Genomic DNA, 16,469 nt, shown 5'->3' with positions numbered 1-16,469 from the left:
AGCTGTGTTTGAAAAACAGGAAATCCTGTTAACAGAAAAAATTCTGAAAACAAATTTGAAACTAAGGGTTTCAGATTGATTGTCATGTCAATATTTATTTAATTTCATGAATGTCAAATGTCAAAGACTTATTTTTAATAAGTCTTAAAATTTGTGACACAAAAAAGTGCACACACACACACACACATACACACTTGACACACAGTCTCACTCACTCGTTCACAAAAATAACAGCACAAATCAAGTAAACTGACTCTTGTATCATGAACAACATGTCAAATATCTGAAGAAAAGTGCAATAAAATAAACTCACTCACTCACTCACTCATTCACAGACAGGACAGACAGGCTGGACAGACAGGATGAAGGCGGGGCTCTTCCGCTACCATCTGGGTGATTTACAAACACGGATCCTGCCGGGCCCGCGTGGCTACGTGGCCCAGCTGAATATTGAAAGAGGAATAGAGAGAAGGAAGCCTTAGGAGATACTCAGCATTCAGCAGGAGTTCAATGGCGAGCAGTTTAATTTTAACAAGATCAATCCAGAGGAAATCCTATTTGAGATGATGAAGGAGGTTGAGGGAGGAAGCGAAAAGGGGCCGTTGCACGAACCCTGCAGGATGGTTGTGCTGGTCAACGTCAGCCCTTTGGAGTTTGGCCATTGTCTCCTCGTTCCAGACCCGTCCAGATGTCTCCCACAGGTCGTGACGAGCTTCGCCATCCGGGTTGGCATTGAATCCGTGCTTCTGACCTCCGATCTGGGCTTCCGTGTGGGGTTCAATAGTCTGGGAGCATTTGCGTCCGTCAATCATCTGCACCTCCACGGGTATTACCTGGAGCACCAGCTCAAGATAGAATCTATGCCGGTCAAGCCCCTGGTTCCTGAAAAGGGCTTTTATGGCTTGTTGGACTTTCCGGCAGGCTTTTTGTTTTACCCGGAGTCGGAGAGGGTGGAGGAAGTCGCCGAAGCCGTCTGTCGAGTCACAAACTTTCTTGTGGACGGCGACGTCGCTCACAATCTGTTCCTGACAAGAGGAAGTCCGCCCTGTGGACGTCCACGGAGCGAAGAGGAACGCTGTTCAAGAAGAGGCGTCCGCGTCGCCGTGTGGCCGAGAGCGTCGTGCTTCGGCGCCAAAGAGGAATCGGCCTTCAATGTGGCTCTCTGTGAGCTCGCCGGACATTTACCTTTTAAGAACAAGAAGGATTATGAGCTCATTTCTGAGAGAGATGTAACAGATATCATCCAGAGGTACCTTCTGCCCGATTCAGAGTTTCACACCTTGGAGCATCAGCTCACTCGTCACTTAAAGGATTTATAAAGTATGCAGTGGTTTTAAATCAACGCTTTCACAATGTGTTTTTCTTTTGTTGGTTAAGAAAATTAGTGTCTTTACACTTTACTGCGCTTTGGGGATATGCTGAATCTTTCCTGCTGCCTGGCCTAAATATAACATGTGCTCAGAAAGATCTTTATCAGTGAGAATATATTCGATGGACTAAGGGGTGTGCTGTATTAAAACTGGTAATAAACTGCCAAAAAGCTTTTTATTTTGTGAGGAATGTGTCTTTTCAAAACATGTGTTGCCTTCAGATTCAGAGTATTAAAAAAAAGACTTGCCTCAACTTTAAATCTCTCGTGATGAAAACAGTATTTGCTAGATTCAGTATGGCTCCAAAGAATTCTCTGTATATTGCTAACAAATTTACACAAGTCACGTGTAACAACAGCTGTCAATCAAGCCCAGTCTGTACCTGCCCACACAGGCCGGAGTTATGGTTTAAACAGCGACATTAACTAGATTCACCTGCGTGTGGAGCAAGACACTAGACGCTTGAGGGCTTGGGTAGAAAAAAGAAATCTGTTTCACTGGGAAAAGCACAGGTGTGAATAATGCAATGAATGAATGATGGCCGACAAGACATGTATTTATCTCTTCTCTCTTATCAGAGTTCTGATATTTAACTGAGATTAGTAACACCTGCACGTTTCCTGTTATGAATATAGGGGGGGCGGGTTACTGGGTACCTCACACCATTTACCACTCTACCAACTCTTGTGCTTCTTTTATTCTGAAGAAGATAGAAGATTAAAAAAAGCTCCTTCGAGGAGCCAGCCAGTGGAGCTCGGATTGAGGCCGAAGGAAGCTGCTCGTCTTCCCCGACGAGCACATCATGTGCCAAAATGACGTCTCCAAGGCAGCAGCGCCAAGCCGAGCAGTAAGATCAATGTGCATAAGTCACCTGCTCACTCGTTTTAATGAGGCTCCTCCTAGTTGAGCGCACAACCAGTGCATTTACCTACAGGTTTAGCTTCTGACACTTTTATGTGATTCAACCAGAACTTTACTTTTGCTGTAATTTCGTTCCACCTGAGCGGAAGAAATGATCTGAGATATAATGCAGTGCAGTAAATGACGCGTGTTCCTTGTTGCACTTTAGATCTTTAGCACAAATCACTAGCAGCAATACAAGCTTCAACTATCCATGCAAGCTTGTGGGAAAAAGAAGAATTACATTTAGAATCTTTGACTTCTGGTATTAAATAAGGAAATTACACTTGTTTCACAAATCCGAATTCTCAAGGCCATTCTTGAATTATAGATTCTATCAACATAGCTCTTTATTTTATTTGATGGCAGTTTTTTTCCATTTCTCGTCACGGTTTCATCGGAAGATATCGCGGTAACCTGCATGTGACATTTGAGCTGCTGCTTCTCCAACTCCGCTGACCTTGCTCACGAAACGCGTAGGTCAGACACGTCTGCAGCACATTTGCTGTTTACATTAAGCAGCCTGTGTGTGTTCAGTCGTCCTTTCTCTAATGTAAAGGTTGCATAGTGGTCACTGAACGGAGAGTTAGTACATCGTCATAGTTAAAGATGGAGAATTTGCAGAGAAGACTAATCGCAGTCGCTATATGAACAAAGGGATTATTTACGCTCTCAAAGGGGTAGTTGTACATTTCCACCACTGTTTACCCAGCAACTGTTCACTGACAAACATTTCCGGCCCATATACCCCCCTTGAGTTTAACATTACTCTTTACTTGTTGCACAGATTAGTTATTGTTATTGTGTGTTGAAGAATGATTCTAAGAAATGCTGGTGGCTGGACTTTTTTTGTACACTTTTCTTCACTGGCTGCATTCATGATACAACTCCTGTCTTCTAACTCTGAGATGATTGTATTGAGCGTCAATAAGAAGAATCCCACATGTCCAAGTCACTACACTACTACACAGCAAATAACAGCAAACTCCATGCATTTTTTTGCATATTTTGCTGAGCCACACAGTTTTAATTCCAAAAAATCACTATACCATTTTTATTTTACACAAATGTCGCAATTTTAGTAAGATCAGGTTTAAACGGGAACTAGACTAGATTGTTCTACAGTTTGCTTTTTACAATGGTGCAGAAACAACGGTATGTATGTATGTATAACTCAACCTATGTCTTGTCCTTGAATCCCGTGCCTGTGGTCGTTGTTGACTGAGTCAAACCTGTTGTGCATCTTTCTAATGGGTCGTGGAGGCATTATTTACAGTCGACGTTTCACAGCATCCGCCCTGTTGAGGAGACGATGACTGGGCGGCTGTGGAACGGGGTTTCGGGGAGGCTTTGTTATATAGACAGCTTCGTATTTAATACAAATGTGACTTTTTGTCAAAGTGTTTGCTTAAAGGGAGGCGAAAAAGGTCTCACTGCCCTCCTGTCAGCCGAATCCCAATTGTTTACCGACACAATGTGTCAGCATAAAGCCGTCCTTTTCTGTAAAAACTTACATTACAGAGCTGAGTTTTATTTAATGAGGATTTGTACTCTGCAAAAAAAAAAGCTGCCACAAAACAATTACAGAGAAGTAAGATACTTTGAGATGTGTCACCATTTGACACAAGTCTAGTCACGCATTGTCACTCGCTGCAATAAGGGTGGGAGTGGCCGTGGGAGCGTCCTCCTATTAAAGCAGACCATCATCCTCCATCTGCTTTAATGCTGCTGCTCAGGGCCTTTGCAGTCACTTTGAGCCCACTCGGATCCTCCAGCTGCAGCTCTCCGCGTTCATTGTGAAGGATTCGGACTAACCGAGCGCGATGGGCTGTGTTCAGAGCTTCAGGGAATTGTGCGACCGTCAAAAAAATACCAATGTTCGTAAGAGTCTCCCAGCAGTTTGCATCGTGTGGCAAACAGCCATGATCATCTTGTTTGGGGTATTTATTCGCTACAATGAAGAAGCAGATCCGCACTGGGTCGAGCACAGACACACAAACAATATATCAAGTGACATAGAGAACGACTTCTACTACAGATATCCGAGTAAGTACTTACATTTTCAATTTTAAATGATTCTCTCTCCTCCGTATTCTCTTTCACGTGTCTAGTATTTCAATCATGGCGTTCTTAATTTGTTCTTGTGTGTTAGCCCTTCTTAACTTAATATCTTTCTTTCTTCATCTACATTGTTGCACATATTGTTTTTTTCTTCATCATTTCATTATTGTCTTTTGACCAATCAGCTTATTCCAACCGGCTGACAAGGCTCAGCCTCCCCAAGGTGCACATTTCCCTTCGGGGATTGAATCCCCTCATTCTTTTGTTTCCAGTTCGACTGTGGCGATGTTTAGCTCCTTGCATCCGTATGGATAAAAATGTCTTCGAATGAATAAATAGATTCAATGAATGTTGCTGCATTCTACGTGGCATTCATCTACAAGCCCTTGGTGTCAGTGTCAGGCTATCCTAAAGCCGTCTCACGGGTGGTGTGGGATGTCAGATGATGAATTGACATGCTGACACATTCAGGTGTCACCAGCAAGACCTTTTTCAGGCCTTCTTTTTCCAACACGACGCCCGCACGGCCAGCGTTGAACTGAAGACGGACTGCCTCGTCTGTGTTTTTTTTTTTTTTTAATCGAGCTATAAAAAAATCCTCCAATATGACACAATGTAAAATTTGTCTGTCGTTACATGTTCTATGCGGTTTGTTTCGCAGTCCAGTGGGAACCTATTGTTCCCCGAGGCGTGTCAGTTGGTCACTGTATTACGTTGCAAAGAATACCGGCTGGTTTGCTCTGGTATCCGAATACTGCTGGTGGGATGTTTACTGTCTCACACAGAAGATCCACCTGTTCCAGAAACCAAACCTTTGACCTTTTACCGACTGATAATTCCTCCTCATGTCTCCCCTTTTTTGTCACAGGTTTCCAGGATGTCCACGTGATGATCTTTGTTGGATTTGGCTTCCTCATGACGTTTCTTAAGCGCTACAGCTTCGGCGCTGTGGGTTTCAACTTCCTGATTGCAGCCTTTGGCCTCCAATGGGCGCTGCTGATGCAGGGCTGGTTCCACTCCCTGGACTACACGGATGGAAAGATAAAAATTGGAGTTGAAAGGTGATTGTTCTGGTTTATTTCTCAGTCAAAAGGACAATGTTTTCTTTAGAATCATTCCTTCATATTATTCTATTTAATTCTGATGAATGACTTCAAAGCAATCATCAACAAAAACCTGTGGTTTAGTGATAATATACTGCCGCCACCAGGCAAATAAATGCTATTCAGCTCTGGTTCTTTTGTTAAAATACTCAGTACTGTCTACATTTTGGGCAGAATGGATTAAAACTCTGTTCTACATTGTTTGTCTGACTTTTTTCCCCTGAACTTAGCATGATCAACGCTGACTTCTGCGTGGCGGGCTGCTTGATAGCCTACGGAGCCGTGCTCGGTAAAGTCAGTGCAGTCCAGCTGCTGGTTATGACGCTGTTTGGGGTCACGTTGTTTGCTGTGGAGGAATATATTATCGTAAATGTCGTACATGTAAGTTGACATTATTCTTGATATCATTCATGATTTCAATAAAGTGGAAGAGAACATATATTCCAGTGTGACTAAAGATGTTGCCCATCAATTCCTCTGATTTGTGTGTTCATGCTTCAATTGCGCCTAAATCCTGTGACGCAGATTGATCGATTTTGCACCATAAAGCTGCTAAATTACAACCAACAATTGCATTCCTGAAGGCCAGAGATGCCGGAGGCTCCATGGTGATCCACACATTCGGAGCTTACTACGGCCTTTCCATCTCCTGGATGCTCTATAGGCCGAACCTGGACCAGAGCGACCGTCTGCACGGCTCCGTCTATCACTCCGATGTCTTTGCCATGATCGGTGAGCGTAATTTAATTTCATACTTACTTTAACAATACTTATTGTGGAGGTTGTGTGGATCTGCTGGATGCTTAAGGTGCAGCCCGCTTCCCGCGTAGGCACCCTCTTCCTGTGGATGTTCTGGCCCAGCTTAAACTCGGCCATCACAGACCACGGCGACGGGCAGCACAGAGCGGCCATCAACACGTACCTGGCTTTGGCCGCAACAGTGCTCACTACTGTTGCCATATCCAGCCTCTTCCAGAAGCATGGGAAACTAGACATGGTAAGGACCTCCACGTTTTGACAGTCAGTTAAAACCACTGTGATGGACGTGATACTGCGAGGTCAATCCAACAGTATTTTAAATATTTTAAACAGATGCATTTTTCTGCACACGTTTCCAGGTCCACATCCAGAACTCCACTCTTGCTGGAGGTGTTGCAGTCGGAACTGCAGCAGAGTTCATGCTGATGCCCTACGGCGCTCTGATTGTGGGATTCTGCTGTGGAATCATCTCCACACTGGGATATGTCTACCTCACGGTACGGAATTCATCTGGCTTATTGTAATATGGCTATAATGGGATATGCCTATTTAGCCTTTGACTGGTCATGAAACCATACAGGCAATTGGCTACAGAAATGCACCAATTTGAATGAAAATACAAAATGCTTTTATTCTCTACAATCATTTAAAAAAGTTACTGGACCAAAAATCTTCTTTGCCTGGTTACAGTTAATAACATAACATCGTGTGGTTTACCTGATTACTTTAGCTGATCTTAAGCTAACTGCTGCTCTGAGTTATAATCAACTTTTAAGATGTTTAAGTGAGCTCAGTTTATTCTAACTCTCTCTCTCTCAGCCTTTCATGGAGAAGTACCTGAAGATTCAGGACATGTGTGGAATCCATAACCTGCACGCCATGCCAGGAGTCATCGGTGGTATTGTGGGAGCCATTACTGCTGCATCTGCAACAGAGTCTGTTTATGGTGTTGAGGGGTGAGTGGTCTTTGCTGACAAATAGAGAAGTCAAGGTCAGGTAGCTTTGCCTTTTTCAATAGATACACAATTAACAACCAAGTAAACGAATATATCTATATAGTCTTTTGTTCCGAAATAAATGTATATCACTTTTTGGTATTAAAGGCTCATCAACACCTTTGACTTCGAAAAGGATTTCAAAGACATGGTACCCTCACGGCAGGGCGGCCACCAGGCTGCGGGCCTCTGTGTAGCACTCTGCTTCGGTGTGGGCGGAGGTATCGCTGTCGGTAAGTAGTTGTCACTGCAACCTCCCTTGAATGTGACTACAGAAAAGGCTCAGTGAGCATTTTTTGGTTGAAAAGACGTTTAAAAGACGTCTATGCCCGACGTTGAAAAGACGTTGCAAAATGGTTTAAAAGTGAAAGTTGTTTCAACGTCTATTCGTAGACGTTGAAAAGACGTCTATGTTTAGACCACATTTCAACGTGATTTTTTAATACGGTAATATTTCGTCCTCTCTTGTGTGCTATATCATTATTTTAGAGGTTTAAAAAGTTTACCACCGATATTATAAATCACGTTGAAAACGGGTCTATACGCGAAAGTTGTTTCAACGTCTACGAATAGACGTTGAAACAACTTTCACTTTTAAACCATTTTGCAACGTCCTTTCAACGTCGGGCATAGACGTCTTTTAAACGTCTTTTCAACGTTGAAATGCTCGCTGGTTGAAATGTGGTCTAAACGTAAACGTCTTTTCAACGTCTATGAATAGACGTTGAAACAACTTTCACGTTTGAACCAATTTGCAACGTCTTTTCAACGTCGGGCCATAGACGTCTTTTAAACGTTGTTTCAACGGATAAATTGCTCGCTGGAAACTTACAAGTTACATACTTAGTCACAGTTGTCATGTTAACAGCCCTTAACAAGGACAAACACATTATTTTATTAATTTGTATTTATTATAAATATAACACTATACATATAACAGCACCTTTGCTAATTAAAAACAACACAGAAATAAAATATATTTTTCAGGAAAATAAATTATGGAATTAAAAGTGCAGAAACAACATTTCTGTGTTCAACAATTCTGTGTCTGTAGACCATTTTTCTGAATCATTGGAACTTCATTATAGATTCTGTAACAAGATGTGGGTCTGAGTCACTTGAGTTAGGATAGTATACCTGAAATCAGCTGCATCTCCCTCATCCTCACTTGAGGATTCTTTGTGTAAAGGGAGTCAGAGTGCACGGAGCAGATTCCTCTGGTCAACGTGTTTATTCAATTCAAATCATTTTATTTTGTTCAGCTTTGCAATCTGTAAACATGCAACACCCTATCCCCTAAACCCCAAAATGTAAAAAACCTTCAACCTGGAGAAACCTGAGGGGAAAACAGTAGGGAAGAAGATGTGAACAACTTAAAAGATGTACAGTACATCCGATTCCTACAACAGAAATGATTCTAATATTGTGGATTACTAAGCCAGGGGTAAGGCAGGACCAGTGCAGGGACAACCATCATCAGACGTAACCTCCATCAGATGCAACCACCACCCGCAGAAACCTGTGAGGAGGGAAGCACAACGGCAAAGTTGGTCATTTGGGTTTATGATGACAGTAATAAACTAGTAATAATAACAGCAGCAGTTGTGTTAGAACACTCATTTATAGATGGTTTACTTATTACATTATAAACAAGATAACAATTCATCTGCAACTTATGGTATTTCTGGAGTAACATGTCCAGGTATATTACACAGTATCATGCTTTAAGCAGCAGTAACTTACAATGTGTTGGCCCTCTTGTTTACAGAGCACAACTTGTTGAATTCACCCCTTGCAATCTGTATTTAGCCCCCATTGCTTTAAAAACGTATCTTCAATGTGAAATGCAATAACATTTATGGGTACAGCAACAACCTAACGCATTAGCAACACCAAAGACACGAAAAATATTCTGGAATGTTTACTTTTGGTCCAGGTCATCATGCTGCACGCTAGCATGCTCCAAGCTAGCATGCTAACTAGCAAACTCCCTGCGCTAACGCTAACTAGCTTAACAAAAAGGGCCGTCTTTCCTGTATCGGGTGGGCAGCACAAGTAAAACACCCGGTTATAGTTCCATGTGTGCTTCATCCAAACACTCCCGTACTTACAGAGTAGTGGAGCCGGTAGTCGTGGTTCTATCAGCCCGTTCATGTCGCTCTGCTGCCGTAACTTCGCCTCGTCCGCTCGGAGCTCTGCAGGCGTCTAAGAACTCGCGCATGCGCGTTACAGATGTGAGCGGAGTCACGTGTTTACAAGTAATGTTTGAACCTGCCCGCATTATTATGTCTTAAACGCATCTTATTAACAGCACGCAGTCCGTAGTTTCATATTTATGACGGTTTAAGCGAAATATTAAATACGTTGAAATTACGTCTTCGCGTAGACCAAATTTCGCCGACCAGTTCATTAATTATTATGAAAATCTTAACGTTAATATCGTCTATCTTTCAACCTTACGTTACAACATGACACATTTATCAACAAATTAACGTTTTCTGGCACGTTGATGTTTCATCCCATTTTTAGCCGGTTGAAAAGACGTTGAAATGAGGTCTTAGACGTTCAGACCTCATTTCAACCCGATTTCAACCATATTTCAACGTTGAAATTACGTCTTGTGCTCACTGGGTCATTCTACACGCAGCAGTCCCGCCTGTCCACCTCACTGGAGAGCTCGTCGGACTTCTCACTTTAACTTCTGCTGCTGCATCGCTACACTCCCCTTGCATCGGTTTCTCGTGGACATAGATTTGTCCAGACGCGTTACAACCAAACCCCAACCACCGCATTGGGAACGCGACGAAGTTTTGAACGCTGGCATGAACTGTGTGTGCGTGTGTGCGGCGCATGCGCAGGACGCTCCTGCAAAGCGACACGGGAAACGGAAACGTGACCATTATTATCATCCGGGTATGTACATTTTATTTAGTCAAAACGACCAACCGTACAACATTGTAAATGTAGTGGAGCGATAATAGTCATAATACATTAAAAAATAAACCGCACACAAATATGTGAATTCAATGTTTTTGTATTTGGTCTCTATGCATTTCCTGCAAACAAGTGTGTTATTGCTGAAAACTGCTGCAAAATATTTCATACTAAACATTAGTGCATGGAATGGAAATGTAGTCTTAAAAGTATTTTGGGGAATAATCATAACAAAAAAAACATCCAAATATAAAAGAATGGCAATCTTTAGTAATTTCTATAGAGTAGCCTTAATAGCCTCCCAAGTCAAAAACACTTGTTGGTGGTCCATCATCATACAGTGCACAGACAGGATTTATTTTGCAACCCAAAACAATCTCTTATTAAACCCACGTTAATTAGGTTTGTTAATTAAACCTAAGGAAACGTCTGGTCGAAAGCCCTTTTTCGATGTATGTGAGTACAATTTAGAACAATAAAATGAGTGGAAAAGTAATGTAAAACACCAAACCACTTCAGCGAGAATCTACTACCTTTCAATCGCTGCCATTCTTTTTTCACGTTTTGACTGCTATTCACAGTTTTTGCTTAAGACAAGTGAACATTTAAGCGTCGGCCGTTATCCATCCAGACGAGAGGTGATTTCCTGCCATAGTGAAATGATTTTATGGTCCCAGACAAAACACAAATTATAAAAGAACTTCACCATTACCAGGAGGCACATTCACACTCTGCAGCTGCGTTTTCAGGGTTCAGTTCCTTTGCCGTCCCTGGTCATGATGATGCTGTACTCCACGGCCTTCTCCAGACAGCTCTGGGCAACCTTAGAAACCGGCTGCGGCGTGCCCTCTCCTCCCTTGGCCAAGACAGAAAGTATCTCCAGAGCTTCACTCTCCATGATCGTCTCGGCCAGGCTCTTCTCCGCCTGCATCATATTGTGAACTATGACCACTCCACGGTGGCACAGGGCAGGTATGTCGCAGAGCAATAGCGACTGTATGATCTCCAGCCAGTGGGTTGTCTGAGAAGAGAAGAGGAAGTGATGTTTACTTAAATAGAGAGGTGAATCGTTGCAGCGCTGGGGTGATGCATGTGTGGGAAACCGTGATCCGCTGCAGTGGTCTGCTTACTGTTCCAGGGATGCATGCGCAGAGCTCAGGCTGCTCGGCGGTCAGCATGGCCAGAGTTCCCGCAGCAGCTTTACGCAGCCTCTCGTCGTCTTCTCCGCTGTAGAGCACAAGCAGCTTCAGCCGGTCGTTCCCCGTGGCCAGGTAGAGCTTCTGCACCTGAGGACGCACCACTTTGAAATCTACTCAGCATATTCTTGCCATACGATCCTCTATTTTGTATGCGTCTTACCTCTGTGCTCAACACCAGATTACACATGCACTCTGTGGCTGAAGCTCAGACCAGGTCGTGCTCCTCAAACATGTAGCCTTCTATTTTTGGGACGGCCTTCTCCTTTATGATCTTTTGTCTGTGAAATGGCACTTGTGATTAAAAACAAGCAGATGCTCTAAACAAAACTGTTATGCCAAAAGAGAAGATGTATTATATGAATGAAAACAAATTGAGACTCAAAGGCAATGATATTTCAGTTTGAAGCTTTGACCGGATCGAATTCAACAACAATAAAAGACAGCACAAAGTATAAATGCAAATAAGGCACTTAAAGAAGGTACAATATCATGTAATAATGTTCCTTGCTTTGAGGGAGGTAGGTAAACAAAATAAGTAAACTTTTAGATGTGTCCTGTGACAATGGTTTAATTCCTGCATTCTTATGATAGACTCCCCCTAGTGGCCAACCTGAGTCTTTCACTGATCCCAGCCAAGTTGGTGAGAGCCATCAGTGCCTCAAAGTTCTGCAGCAGCGTGCACTCAAGACTGAGAATACTGACAAGGGGCCCGATCCACCTCATAGATCTGACAACAGAAAGTTAGACATGGTTAAAGAGGAAATGGTTTAAGTTGTTTTTTACCACAGACTTTTGTAGTTTGCACTTTCTCACCCTTTCCCCTGGGAAGGCTATCTCTGGATTAGATGTGATGGTGATTTTTGCCAGAGCCTGGGCTGCTATGATTTTACCCACATCCGTGTTGTCAGAAGCCAGTGGGATCAACGCCTATGGAGGAAAACAAATCATAAAAATCATCTGAACCTTCAAAAGTAAGATGTTTAGATCGTGTGCAGTCTAAAACTATCACTGTGTTCTACCTTTCCTCCACCCTGCGCCACTACTGTGCCTCGGTCTTCTTGTCGTTCCACCAAAGCCAAGAACACCCTGTTGTGAAAAATGGCATCAACGGAAAGTCTACCGAGAGAACAGTGAGTGTGAGAGACTTAACTACTATTTTCCTACCTGGCGATACAGTCTCTACAAGCCTCAGTGAGGGCAGGACTTTCCTGTTTGACCATACACACCAATGCAGACACCACACCAGTCTCCAGCAGCTTCCTCAGTCTTTTCTCCAAGTAGGAAGGTGCATCCTGAAGCATGGAAAGACAAACCGCTACATGTAAACCACGGGTGTAAAATCCTTTAGAGTTCCTCTAGACGTAGGAGTAGTAGAGTGCAAAATCATGGGTTGTTTATGTAGCTCTATGTGAATAATTAAGAATTGAAATGGCACCTTGGGGTGCTCCTCAGGCACATGCTGCTTTGCATACTTGGCCAGCTTCACCATCTGAGGGTCTGGCTTCTCCACTTCATAGCTGTTGGTGCAATTCACTAGCGTGGAGCCCACAGCGAAGAGCACCGTCTTATCCTCAGACTGAAGCAACACAAAGAAAAACAAGGTCAACACTACAAAAAAGCTTTTTGAAATACTGCAGACAAATAAATATTTAAGTAGCCACTAAGATGCTCTGAGAGAAACGGGCCTTTTAATTTGCCCTGTATTGTCAATGTGTCAGTATTTAAACAACCTTACGATTATTATCAGCAGTCAAACCTTTGCAAGCTCAAACATGGCCAGGAGAGCGTTCTTGTCTTCCACCAGGTCTTCCTTTACGTCGGCGTCAAAAGTGAGGTAGGCGAGGCCTTCCACAGACCACCGACGGGTGGTTGGTGGCAGAGACTCATTACACAGCCACCTAAAAGAAACACAGCGTTCTTCTTATTACACTTTCTTATCTGTTGTTTTTAGATCAGGTTTAGCAACGAAGTGAACCAGCCATGGCACATTACTCAGGATTCAGACAAACAAACATACTTCCTGCACTGCTTGGCGAGCTAGCGTGGATCCCTCCGCAAACTGCTTCATGCTGAAGTCCGTCCCACCAGCTGATCCAAGCTTGCACAAACCCTGTGTAGTAACCACCAGAGTAGCGTGCAGATCTTTAATTAGAGGTTTCTTGTGGATCACGGTTTCCACCGCGACCTGCTGGTGGGTTGCGTCTTCGGAAGCACACAGAGCGATGACTGCGTCCATCATTCCTGACATCTCCAGAGTTCGGTTACCCACGTCGCTTGGCCCTTGGAGAAGCACGGACACCGTCTGGATGGCTTGCAGCTTGCCGTCTAGGCCATGCCGACTAAAATGTTGCCTAACCGAAAAGAGAGGGACAAAAAGCAAGCTAGTTAAGGAATGCCACTATTTGGCTTTTAGCCTGTGTTACACAACGTTTTGGTAGTCCACTCACTGCACATATTCTTCACACAGCTTGTTGAAGTTCTCCCTCTCTGCGTCGCTCTTCAGGTCATCGTAGAGTTTGCTGAGTAAGACGGAGCAGCTTATGTGGGAGTTGTCGTTAAGAGTCGGCCCTTCAGAGAGCTCAGGCACGGTCCCGGCCACCTACAGGATTTTCTTCAGTCATGCAAGGGAAAAAGGTTTGTTAATCTGGAAAAATGTAAGAAAATCTACATCAAGGGCAGGCGTGTTCGTACCCTGGTCAATCACCCATAACGTGAGGGAGTTGTCTGGGTTTTTCATGGACTTGCGGGGAACTTGTTTGATCAGGAGGTTGATGGCGCTGTCTCTGCCCGGTCCCGACACGTTCGATGCCGGCATCATTTCCATGAGGTGGCGTAACATTGAGCGTAGCTCCTTGGAGGGTTCTGTGTTAAATTCACACAGTCAATAAACGTGTGAAGGCACAAGACAGAAGGCTGACACAAAGCATTTTGTACTTTCATGTGTGGCCAACTCCAAATATAAACATGATCAGAATCCATACTCACCAGGAAGTATGGCTTCATCTTTCCCTCTGATCTCTTTTTTCATGCCTTCTGTCAGGGCCTCAAACATCACTTGCAGCAGGTGGCAGGCAGCCAGAGACACAGTGGAGGCTCCTTCCCCCATTACTGCACATAGCTGCTCCATCCCCAGCTCATTCACTATAGCCATGGTCTGGGGACATAAAAAGAATATCAGCAATCACAGGCAGTAAATGAATTTAGCATTTTACCAGCTTGGAGAACATGGTCTCTGACAAACATGGACGTTAAGATATCGGGTCGTCTGTTGAGCGATGGTGCTGCAGCAGACTACAATGAATGGAAACAGATGGAAGGAAAACAAACAAATTACAAACAAGAGGGCTATTTATGTGTATACACTTCTGGTTTTATCAATGTTTTCTAAGAAACAACGCAAGTTTGCGTGGCTGTTAAAAAAAAGACAAGAATGCAGTATAGTTAAGTTTAAACGTTCAATCTTACTCTGGACTGATGCCCCGTGCACATCCCAACCAGGGTCCTCAGGGAAGAAAGGACAATGTCCTTCTGCTTTGACTGAAGAAGTTTCTGAATCAGTTTCACTCCATCATTACGGAAGATTTGCTCGGCTCCTGCGTCTTCTCCAGTCAACACCACCAGATTCTGAGCAGCCTGAAATTGTTGAATGAATGGACATAATTTTGGTGCATTACAACGTCACACACAAATCAAGATGAAATGAATAATTATCAAACACATAATAAAAGAGAAAATCATACTACTGCGTATCTCCTGTCTTCGGGGTTGCTTTACCTTTTGTCTATCAGAGTCTTTCGCAGATGCGTCTACGAGAAGTGAGAACATTTGCTGCACGCGGGAATCTGTTGAGTTCTGTTGCACCAACTACACAGTGAGAGGAAAGAGCATAATTAGCAACTGTTTTCTCAAACCTCCCGTGACCCGCCATTCACTCAAAACACATCACCTTCTGCTGGATCTGTGCTGCGATCTGCCTGAGCAGGTCGTGGAAGGCTTTGTTTTTGGGCTCCAGCTGGGCACACCTCTGAGCGTCCAGAAATGCCTGATCAAGCCAACAGAGCTTCTGGAAAGCTTGAGCTCTCCGGAACCTGGCTTTCACGTCGCCCGGGTCGATGTTGAGAACTGAAAAGGAGTGACACACATCGCATTTAATATTGCTGTGTAGCCACATCCATGGATCTCAGTGCTGTGCATGCAACAGGACAGTATTCTAACAACAGTTAGTGGGTGTTTTGAAAGTGATTCTCAATTAAACCACTCGAGTCTCAAGATCATCACGAGTAGCGGTCACTTCAAATGTTTGAATTACTTTGTAATCAACAATATATAAACCGTATTAGGTGCAATAGACGCGACCTTTGGAGGCATCAGACTCTGCCTTGTTGTACTCCTCTTATCTCAGGTAGCAGGCGGAGCGGTTGCGGTACAAAACAGCCTTCTCCGCTTGGCTGCCACTGCGCTTTATTGCTTTGGTGTAACAGCAGACAGCGGAATGTCTGCTGCCTTGAAAAGAGTGTTTCCGTCCTCTTTCAGGGCTGCAGAGTTACGATGAAGAAAAATATATATATTTATGCAAGTAGGGTTCAGGATGACAGAAATGCTTCGAAAAAACATGTTATTGAGGAAAGCTGCTAAGCTAAAAGAAAAAAGCTAACTTTTGTTGTCTTACCTTTTCGTTTTCTCTCGCACTCATCTTCCAATTGTAATACACAATGACAACGTTACGTAGTGTGCCGAATGTGTGGTTTAATTTGACTCTTAATTGGACAAAAACACCGCCAGCTTCAGCCAAACATGTTAGATCTCGCTACGCTTCCGGTTGTCCGGAGCACGTTGATGACGTTTCGGTAAAAGCCCCACCCCCTCCCGCACGTTCTATTACCATAAAAGGACGGGGGGAGCCAGACTGTGTCTGTCTTCATCCCGGCTTTATTTGGTTACATTTGAATTCTGTGGCTTTCACCAGTTCATACAGAAAAGAAGAGAACAAGCATCACCAGTTATTGATGCAATACATAGCAACTAAGAAAGTTACTGGGTTACTATTTACTATTTACTAAGTTACTATTAATAATGGGCTTAACAGAATAAGGGTTATTAAATATTTTATTAACCATCAATAAAGATCTTATATACCCAATAAAAAAA

At 43.4% G+C, this 16,469-nt stretch overlaps 2 protein-coding genes and 1 pseudogene across 3 annotated transcripts; 2 read left to right on the top strand and 1 right to left on the bottom strand.

Moving 5' to 3' along the window:
- Positions 1-328: 328 nt before the first annotated feature.
- On the top strand, positions 329-1,551 carry LOC120812884 (GDP-D-glucose phosphorylase 1-like). Its single transcript, XM_040169083.2, is given in 1 exon segment — positions 329-1,551. A coding segment is annotated over 1 exon segment (957 nt). The 5' UTR covers positions 329-362; the 3' UTR covers positions 1,320-1,551.
- Positions 1,552-4,009: 2,458 nt separating this feature from the next.
- On the top strand, positions 4,010-15,058 carry LOC120812908 (ammonium transporter Rh type C 1). Its single transcript, XM_040169102.2, has 8 exons — positions 4,010-4,316; positions 5,200-5,392; positions 5,665-5,815; positions 6,019-6,166; positions 6,265-6,431; positions 6,553-6,690; positions 7,013-7,149; positions 7,297-15,058. Exons 1-8 carry the CDS (start codon positions 4,094-4,096, stop codon positions 7,427-7,429), a joined length of 1,290 nt encoding a protein of 429 aa, XP_040025036.2. The 5' UTR covers positions 4,010-4,093; the 3' UTR covers positions 7,430-15,058.
- Positions 10,091-16,014, bottom strand: LOC120812883 (protein unc-45 homolog A-like; annotated as a pseudogene). The gene is made up of 17 exons (XR_013454767.1): positions 16,011-16,014; positions 15,678-15,856; positions 15,268-15,443; positions 15,096-15,185; positions 14,787-14,954; positions 14,307-14,475; positions 13,769-14,183; positions 13,339-13,672; positions 13,078-13,219; positions 12,757-12,897; positions 12,486-12,613; positions 12,341-12,407; positions 12,127-12,248; positions 11,932-12,039; positions 11,482-11,599; positions 11,253-11,408; positions 10,091-11,143 (listed from the first exon to the last, which is right to left on the bottom strand). The product of XR_013454767.1 is annotated as a protein unc-45 homolog A-like (transcript).
- Between the last annotated feature and the right edge of the window lie 455 nt (positions 16,015-16,469).

Source organism: Gasterosteus aculeatus, chromosome Y (genome assembly GCF_964276395.1).
Source record: "Gasterosteus aculeatus chromosome Y, fGasAcu3.hap1.1, whole genome shotgun sequence".
Taxonomy (NCBI): domain Eukaryota; kingdom Metazoa; phylum Chordata; class Actinopteri; order Perciformes; family Gasterosteidae; genus Gasterosteus; species Gasterosteus aculeatus.
The sequence above is the reverse complement of the archived record's forward strand: the minus strand, read 5'-3'. Positions and strand labels throughout refer to the sequence as shown.

Coding starts and splice junctions, on each gene's coding strand:
- LOC120812908 (XM_040169102.2), top strand. CDS start 4,094: ATGGGCTGTGTTCAGAGCTTCAGGGAATTGTGCGACCGTCAAAAAAAT. Junction 5,816..6,018: donor TTATCGTAAATGTCGTACAT/GTAAGTTGACAT, acceptor GCATTCCTGAAG/GCCAGAGATGCCGGAGGCTC. Junction 6,167..6,264: donor CGATGTCTTTGCCATGATCG/GTGAGCGTAATT, acceptor CTTCCCGCGTAG/GCACCCTCTTCCTGTGGATG.